The following is a 9,750-nucleotide window of genomic DNA, read 5'->3' on the forward strand; positions in this document are numbered from 1 at the left end:
CCCACACACACACAGGGATAGATTCCTAGAACTTGAAAACTGAACATTTTTTAAGGCTCCTGCTACTTCTTGCAAAATTTCTTTTCAGTAAAGTTGAATCAGTTTACCAGTATTCCATCACTTGCTTACATGGAACATAATACTAAAAAATAAAACAAAAACTTTGTGAATTTGATACATAATACAAAATTTCACTTAAATTTAAATTTCTGTAATTACTAGTGCAGCTAAACATTTTTCATATGTTTACCAGTCTTGCAAATTGTCACCTGTGAATTTCTGTTCATTTCTTTTGAGCCATAGTATTTTTTCTCATTGATTTTTTTCATTGATATTTTTTAGGTTTTTAACTCATATGGATATGACCTCCTCTTACTATTATATATTTTTTTCAGTTCTCAAGCAATTAATTTTCAGCAAGAATACTTAAAAAAATAATTTTTTAATTGAAGGACAATTGCTTTATAGAATTTTGTTGTTTTCTGTCAAACCTTAACATGAATCAGGCATAGGTATACATATATCCCCTCCCTGTTGAAACTCTCTCCCATCTTCTTCCCCATCCCACACCTCCAGATTGATACAGAGCCCCTGTTTGAGTTTCCTGAATGATACAGCAAATTCTCATTGGCTATCTATTTTACATATGGTAATGTAAGTTTCCATGTTACTCTCTCCATACATCTCACCCTCTCCTTCCCTCTTCCTGTGTCTGTAAGTCTGTTCTCTATGTCTGTTTCTCTATTGCTGCCCTGCAAATAAATTCTTTGGTACCATCTTTCTAGTTTCTGTATATATGCATTAGTATATGATATTTATCTTTCTCTTTTTTGACTCACTTCACTCTGTATAATAGGCTCTAGGTTCATCCACCTCTTTAGAACTGACTCAAATGCATTCTTTTTTATGGCTAATATTCCATTGTGTATATGTACCACAACTTCCTTATCCATTCATCTGTCGATGGACATCTAGGTTGCTTCCATGTTCTAGCTATTGTAAACAGTGCTGCAATGAACACTGGGGTACATGTATCTTTTTCAATTTTGGTTTCCTCAGGATATATGCCTTGGAGTGAGATTGTTGGGTCATATGGTGGTTTTATTCCTAATTTTTTAAGGATTCTCCATACCATCTTCCATAGTGGCTATATCAATTTACATTCCCACCAATAGTGCAAGAGCATTCCCTTTTCTCCACACCCTCTCCAGCATTTATTGTTTGTAGACTTCTTGATGATGGCCATTCTGACTGGTGGCAGTTGATAGCTCTTGTAGTTTTGATTTGCATTTCTCTAATAATGATCGATGTTGAGCATCTTTTCATGGGTTTGTTAGCCATCTGTATGTCTTCTTTGGAGAAATGTATGTTTAGGTCTTTCCCCCACTTTTTGATTAGGTTATTTGTTTTTCTAGTATTGAGTTGTGTATGAACTGCTTGTATATTTTGAAAATTCATCCTTTGTCAGTTGTTTCATTTGCTATTATTTTCTTCCATTCTGTGCATTGTCTTTTCACCTTGCTTATAGTTTCCTTTGCTGTGCAAAAGCTTTTAAGTTTAATCAGATTCCACTTGTTTACTTTTGTTTTTATTTCCATTACTCTAGGATATGGGTCATAGAGGATCTTGCTTTGATTTATGTCCTCCAATGTTCTGCCTATGTTTTCCTCTAAGAGCTTTAGAGTTTCTGGTCTTATATTTAGGTCTTCAGTCCATGTTGAGTTTATCTTTGTGTATGGTGTTGAGAAGTGTTCCTAATTTCATTCTTTTACATGTAGCTGTCCAGTTTTCCCAGCACCACTTATTGAAGAGGCTGTTTTTGTACATTGTTTCCCCATTGTATATTTTTGCCTCCTTTGTAAAAAAATAAGGTACCCATAGGTGTGTTGGCTTATTTCTGGGCTTTCTATCTTGTTCCATTGGTCTATATTTCTGTTTTTGTGTCTGTACCATACTGTCTTGATGACTGTAGCTTTGTAGTATAATCTGAAATCAGGAAGGTTGATTCCTCCAGCTCCATTATTCTTTCTCAAGACTACTTTGGCTATTCGGGGTCTTTTGTGTTTCCACATGAATTGTGAATTTTTTTATTCTAGTTCTCTGAAAAATGCTATTGGCAATTTGATAGGGATCGCATTGAATCTGTAGATTGCACTTGATAGTATACTCATTTTCACAATATTGATTCTCCCTACCCAAGAACATGGACTATATCTCCACCCGTTTATGTCATCTTTGATTTCTTTCATCAGTGTCTTATAGTTTTCTGTATACAGTTCTTTTGTCTCCTTAGGTTTATTCCTAGATTTTGTTCTTTTTGTTGCAATGGTGAATGGGATTGTTTACTCAATTTTTCTTTCTGGTTTTTCATTGTTAGTATATGGGAATGCAAGTGATTTCAGTGTATTGATTTTGTATCCTGCGAGTTTGCTAAATTCATTGATTAGCTTTAGTAATTTTCTGATAGTATCTTTAGGGTTTTCTATGTATAGTATCATGTCATCTGCAAACAGTGAAAGCTTTACTTCTTTTTTGATCTGTATTCCTTCTATTTCTTTTTCTTCTCTGATTGCTATAACTAGGACTTCCAAAACTATGTTGAATAATAGTGGTGAGAGTGGACACCTTTGCCTTGTTCCTGATCTTAATTTTTCACCATTGAGAATAATGTTTGCTGTGGGCTTATCATATATGGCCTTTACTATGTTGAAGTAGGTTCCTCTGTGCCCATTTTTTTGAAGAGTTTTAATCATAAATGGGTACTGAATTTTGTCAAAGGCTTTTTCTGCATCTATTGAGATTACCATATGGTTTTTATCTTTTTAGTTTGTTAATATAGTGTATCACATTGATTTACATATATTGAAGAATCCTTATTATATTTTTAAAATATAATCATCTAATTTTCTTTGCTCTTTGCTTTTAATATTTTTAGGATTTAACACTTTTATACTATTACATGTATTAGTATTCTTTATAATTTCCCCATGACTTCCCTTTCTATCCATAGCTCCAGATAACTAAAATTCTTTCATAGTATTCACAAATAATTTCTTACTTTGTCTCTAGCTCCTGCTCAAAGAGACACTTTGAAGTATAACATGAAGCAAAGATCTATATTTGTTATTGTACAACTATCAATTTTCCCCACACTATTTACTGAAAAATAAATTCCTTTTCATTAGTTTACATTAGGCTTTTATTTTATTTGAGATTGTATCTAAGATATTTCTTATTTATTTTATTTTTGACTGTTCTAGGTCTCCATTGCTGCACAGACTTTCCCTATTTGGGGTGAATGGGAACTACTCTTTGTTGTGGTGCACAGGCTTCTCATTGCAGTGGCTTCTCTTGTTGCAGAGCAGGGGCCCTAGGTGTGAGGGATTCAGTAGTTGGGGGGCATAGGCTTAGTTGTTCCAAGGCATGTGGAATCTTCCCAGACCAGGGATTAAACCCATGAATCCTGCATTGGCAGGTGGATTGTTAACCACTGAACAACCAGGGAAGCCCAATATCTCTTATTTTCTATTTATTTGTAGGTTTTCCTTGGGTTAATCTTGCATGTGTGCATACTCAGTTGCTCAGTCATGTCCAACTCTTTGCAACTCAATGGACCATAGTCCACCAGGCTCCTTTGTCCATGAAAACTTTCCAGGTAAGAACATTGGAGTGGGTTGCCAATCACTTCTCCCAGGGATCTTCCTCACCCAGGGATCAAACCCAAATCTCTTGCATTGGCAGTGGATTCTTTACCACTGTGCCATTTGCACTAATCTTACATTATTTTAAATACTGTGGATGTCAATATCTGGTAGGTTTTTTCCCCACTCAATAGTTTTCTTCAGAAAATTTTGGGTTACTTTTCCCTGGACTTGAAGTTTCTAATCTTGCTTATTAAGAGACATAAACTGACTTGCCCAGGATGTAATGATGAGATATGTATGTAAAGTGACCTCAAGGCTTTCTGACTCCTAATCCAGGATTCCTCTGTTAAGTAATGGATTCTTTCACATTCCCAACCCCTACACCCCCCTCACCTCCCTTCCCTTGTCAGTGCCATACCTGGTTGCTGACTGGCTTATACTTAAGCCCTGGTTTGTTCAGAATGAGTTCCAGCTGCCTACGGTTAAAATTGGATACTCCAAGGGACTTCACCAAGCCAGCATCTTTGCAAGCTTCCAAAGCCTGTAGGATAAAAGCCAGTGGGTCAAGAAAAAAAGCCTCAACACAAGCAAGAATAAACATTTATAAGGGTGACTGTGAATTTAAAAAGGAAAGTCCCTGGGTATGTTAATAAGCATTATGTGAACTAAAGAAAAGTGGAGGAAATAGGAATTCTGTAAATGAATGATTTGAGGGAATTGTTTATCATACTCTCCCCTTGAATTTTCATAATGTATAAATGTGAAAGTGATAGTTTCTCAGTATCTGACTCTTTGTGACCCCATGGACTGTAGCTCACCAGGCTCCATTGTTCCTGGAATTCTCTAGGCAAGAATGCTGGAGTGGGTTGCCATTCCTTCTCCAGGGGATCTTCCCAACCCAGGGATCAAACCCAGGTCTCCTGCACTGCAGGCAGATTCTTTACCATCTGAGCCACCAGGGAAGCCCTTTATAACATATACCAGCACAATAATAATGATCTTATTTCTTAAAATCTGTTGAGGTTTTCTTTTTGGTATAGTACCTGAAAATTTTATGTATCTGGTATGTGTGGAAGATGTATTTTCTCCTATTTTTGGATACAGGTCTTGCTTGTCTCTTTCACATACATACATTATTTAGAAGATTAAAAGTCAAGCTTTTCCTGTCTTTTCAATAATTTAAAGGAATATATCAGAAATCTCCCATTGTAACAGTGCATTCACCAATGTCTTTCTGTATTCTATCAGTTTTTGCTGTTTATATTTTGAATATATTTTATTTGATATGTATGTGTTTAAAATTGTATATCTTCTTAGAAAATTAAATCTTTATCATTATGGTTTTTGCACTTCCCTATACATTTTTTTTTTTTTTTTTTTGGCTACACCAGGTCTTAATTGTGGCACATAGCCTCTTTGGTCTTCCCTGAAGCATGTGGGATTTTTTTCAGCTGGAGGCATGTTACCTCTTCAGTTGCTGCATGCTGGATTTGATAACAATCAAATCCAGGGGGTGCTGGGTCTTAGTCACTGGACCACCAGGGAAGTACCTCCCTATATATTTTAGAGTCAGCTTTTCAATTTCTTTTGGGATTTTTATTGGGATTGCATTGAATCTATCCATGAATTTGGAGAGAATTAACAACGTATCTGTATTCAGTCTTTCTGTCAAAGAACATGATATAGCTCTCCTTTTATTTAGATTTTAAAAATCTTCTCAGTAAAATACTGTAATTTTAACTGTATAAGTCTTGCATAGATTGTGTTAAATTTATCTCTAAATATTTAATTTTTTTTTTTTTTTACAAATTTCACTTTCCTGTGGTACATATATACAATGGAATATTACTCAGCCACAAAAAAGGAACACATTTGAGTCAGTGCTGATGAGATGGATGAACCTAGAGCCTATTATACAAAGTGAAATAAGTCAGAAAGAGAAAATAATCATCATATACTAACACATTTATGGAATCTAGAAAGATGATACTGATGAACCTATTTGGAGAGCAGCAATGGAGACACAGACATTGAGAACAGACTTATGGACATTGCTTGGGTGGAAGGAAGAAGGAGACGGTAGGAGGTATGGAGAGAGTAACATGGAACATATATTACCATATGTAAAATAAACAGCCAATGGGAATTTGCTGTATGACTCAGGGAACTCAAACCAGGACTTGGTAACAACCTAGAGGGGTGGGATGGGGAGGGAGGTGGGAGACATGTTCAAGTGGGAAGGGACATGGGTAGACCTATGGCTGATTCATGTTGATGTTTGGTAGAAAACAATGTGATACTGTAAAGCAATTATCCTTCAATTAAAAATTAATAAAAAAATTTAAAGGAGTAAATCTGCTTTCAATTGTGCATTGGTAGCATATGGATTGAGTAAATGGTTTTTCAGGTGGAGAGGCCCAGACAGCAGAAAACATAGTCAGTGCCTCCTCAACCCTAAAAACAATCCACAGTTCAGAGCTTTAAGCTGTTACCGACATGTGGGGAAGTCTAGTAGAAAGAGATAATCATTCGATTATAATTTCCAGCCTTTGGAGGAAATTATACATGAGGGGGAAGTCTATTGCATGCATGCATGCTCAGCCATGTTCAACTCTTTGAATGAGATAATTGTTAGATTATAATTTCCAGCCTTTGGAGTTTGAATTGGAAGAGGCAAGAAAACATCTGCCAGAGGTCAGGCAGAGACTTAGGTTTTCCCTAGCTTCCCACAAGTGCAAGATTTCAGTTCTGCTCTGGCTTGATTCCTGAAGATGTCTGAACATGAGTCCTAAGTGTCTATGTGTGTGGAGTGAACAAGGCTATGTTGTTTTACAGTTGCTAAGTCATGTCTGACTCTTTGGCGACCCATGGACTAGAGCCCTTCAGGCTTCTCTGTCCGTGGGATTTTCCAGGCAAGAACACTGGAGTGGGTTGCCATTCCCTTCTCCCGGGGATCTTCCTGACCCAGGGATCAAACTTGGGCCTCCTGCATTACAGGTGGATTCTTTACTGCTGAGCCACCAGGGAAGCCCCTCCTGAGGCTAACATGGCCCCTTTTACCCAGAGTAAAACGCAGCCCAGCATCCAGTAAGAGAATATAAGAGAGGAACTATTGGCATTATTTTTGCTTTTATTTATCCCAAGGCTATAGCAAGAGAGACATAAGAGTAAAAATAACCCCAGTAGCTCCTCTCCTAAATTATCTTACTGGTTGCTGCACTGCCTCTTACTCTGGGTAGAAGCTGCCATGTTACCACATAACAAACCAGTTCATAATATCTGTACCTGCCTCCCCCCAACACATAAGTCCATAAGGGTTTTCTCATTATTTCCCCCTACTTTTTCACTCTTATAATCTTGGGGAAGGAACCAGCAGATTGCTCAGAAATGGAACCAGAATTATTTTTCAGTTTTTCATTTATTATTTTACATTTGTTTCTTTTAAATATCATATTACTGATTTTTAAAAATTCAGTTTGAGAAGCAAAAGAATTATGAGTTTATCTCATTTATATATTTTTATTTACTGTTATAGTAAAGCTTATTTCCTTTACTTTCTTTTGCTCCCACTTGTCTCTCCTCCTTATCTTTGGCATTCTTCTCTTTGATCAAAGCAAAACCAAACACTTTTCAGTGCCCAGAAATGGAGATTTTATGCATCTTTGCTCATGGTTAGAAATACCTGACTATTACTCTTCATCAGGAGTAAAGGTTGCAACTCTCCATAAAGCTAACAGGAATAACCACATCACAATTTAAAAATGTAATATTTTAAGGTTAAGAAGCTCATTTTAACTTACCTCCCAAGTGGCACATAGGTTTGACTTGTGATATAACCATTTGCCATTTTCATCCCTAGGATAAAAATCATCTCCAGGCTGTTAAAAAAAAAAAAAAAAGGCAAGTATATCTGAGGATTAAAATGATGGAATTTGAGTTGTCTATATTTCAATATACCCTGACCCTGGGAAACCAATTTAAGATATACATATAAATTTGTCTTCTCCCCTTTGTGGAGCTATCCAGAAATTCACTTGTCCAATATATATAACACGTTCGTCTTATTCTCTCACCCTGGCATTTATTTTTCCTTTATTTATTGACAGATTATTGTTGTTAAGTCATGAAGTTCTCTCTTAATGATAACATTTTTCATTAGAAAAACGTAAAAGTTGAGAATTAGGACGTTTAGACTCAGTGTTTGGATAGTATATCCTTGCCAAAGTTGAAGGCAGCAAATTTCTTATTCTTATGAGAAACCAAATGTCATCACTAAGGCTGAGAAGGAATTCTTCAGCTAAGAAAAACATAGTTCATGAATGGAATGCTCCTTAAGTATAAGGGAAATGGACAGCTCATTAATTCTCAGGCCTGGCTAATCGCCTTGTGGTTCCTTTCTTTCCCTGTTTAGCTGCCTCTAGGAGTTCAGCATCATTTTTTTCTACCTCACACACTAACTGTTGAACCTCCTTTTCTAGCTTTTTGGTGACACTTTTTCAATGAAGATTGACTGTTGTTGTTCATTCGCTAAGTAGTGTCCAACTCTTTGCAACCCCATATTGCAGCATGCCGAGCTTCCCTGTCCATCACCATCTCCCAGAGTGTGATCAAACTCATGTCCATTGAGTCGGTGATGCGATCCAACCATCTCATCCTCTGTCGTCCCCTTCTCCTCCTGCCCTCAATCCTTCCCAGCATCAGGGTCTTTTCCAATGAGTCAGTTCTTCGCATCAGTTGGCCAAAGTATGGGAGCTTCAGCATCAGTCCTTCTAATGAATATTCAGGGTTGATTTTCTTTAGGATTGACTGGTTTTGTCTCTTTGCTGTCCAAGGGACCCTCAAGAGTGTTCTCTAACACCACAGTTCAAAAGCATCAACTGTTTAGCTCTCAGCCTTCTTCATGGTCCAACTCCCGCATCCATATATGACTACAGGAAAAACCATAGCTTTTACTCTATGGACCTGTGTTGGCAAAGTGATGTCTCTGCTTTTTAATACACTGTGTAGGTTTATCTATTGACTATGGTGTGGAAATTGTCTTTCATATTTCTCCCTTTTTTCCTATATGTAAACATGGGACCCATCTCATATGGGTTTGGAAATGGGATAGAGAGAAATAAAAGATGATTTATGGATTCCTTGAGTGGATGATGGTAACCGTTTCCTGAGGCTGGACAATGAATTGAGAGTTTTGTTTTGGACATTTTGAGTTTGAAATGACTGTTAGACATTCAAGTGGATATTTGAAGAGAACAGAGAGGTCTCAGATGGTGGCTCAGAGACTGTGGGCACAGGTAAAATGTGGGAGTTCCTCAGCATATTAAATGATATTCAATCCTTGCAATTGGGTGAAATCACCTACAGAAAGAGTGTGGCTCAGTCAGGCAAAAATATTGAAGAAAGAGCACTGGGCAAAGCATTTGGAGTTTAGTGGGAAAGGAGCAGCCAAAGAATCATCAGAGGATGACATCATCAAAGCCACAAGGTGAAAATGTACAAAGAAAGAGGCAGTGATCAATTGCATTGAAAGAGGTTAAATAAAATATGAGGACAAACTGTCTATTGGATTTGGTTGGTGGCATAGAAGTCTTTGTAGATCTTGATAATAGGAATTTTTTTTGCTATTAAAAAGGAGCAAGGAATTGGATAAAATCCATTATATTAAAAAAAATTTCCTGAATTTTTCCCTCTGCCATCTTACCTGAATGAAACTTTTACCTGGTGATCACACTTTCTCCATGCCCTCTTTAATAAAGGGGGCATCTAAATTTCATCTAAAATTTTCATCTAAATTTTCTTCTGTTACACTGAAAGTGGGAAAAGGACTCCTTTCTCATCAAAGCCATGTAATTATTCATATTAACTACCCTGTATATCTCTGATTTCTAAGCCCTTTGACCTCCTTAACACTTATGATGCTTCAGTTCAGTTCAGTTCAGTTGCTCAGTCGTGTCTGAATCTTTGCAACCCCATGAATCACAGCACACCAGGCCTCCCTGTCCATCACCAACTCCTGGAGTTTACTCAAACTCATGTCCATCGAGTCAGTGATGCCATCCAGCCATCTCATCCTCTGTCATCCCCTTCTCCTCCTGCCTCCAATCCC

General features: G+C 37.1%; 1 protein-coding gene across 1 annotated transcript in view; it reads right to left on the reverse strand.

Annotated features, from left to right (window-relative positions):
* Positions 1 to 9,750, reverse strand: part of AKR1D1 (aldo-keto reductase family 1, member D1) — a 51,743-nt gene that overhangs the window by 16,952 nt on the left and 25,041 nt on the right. Inside the window, exons 4-5 of the mRNA XM_010852772.1 lie at positions 7,445 to 7,522; positions 4,063 to 4,185 (exon numbers count right to left, since the gene is read on the reverse strand). Of these exons, the coding sequence (XP_010851074.1) occupies positions 4,063 to 4,185; positions 7,445 to 7,522 (201 nt within the window). The remainder of the gene's footprint in view (positions 1 to 4,062; positions 4,186 to 7,444; positions 7,523 to 9,750) is intronic.

The sequence above is a fragment of the Bison bison genome, unplaced genomic scaffold (assembly GCF_000754665.1).
Source record: "Bison bison bison isolate TAMUID 2011002044 unplaced genomic scaffold, Bison_UMD1.0 scf7180017864315, whole genome shotgun sequence".
NCBI lineage: Eukaryota > Metazoa > Chordata > Mammalia > Artiodactyla > Bovidae > Bison > Bison bison.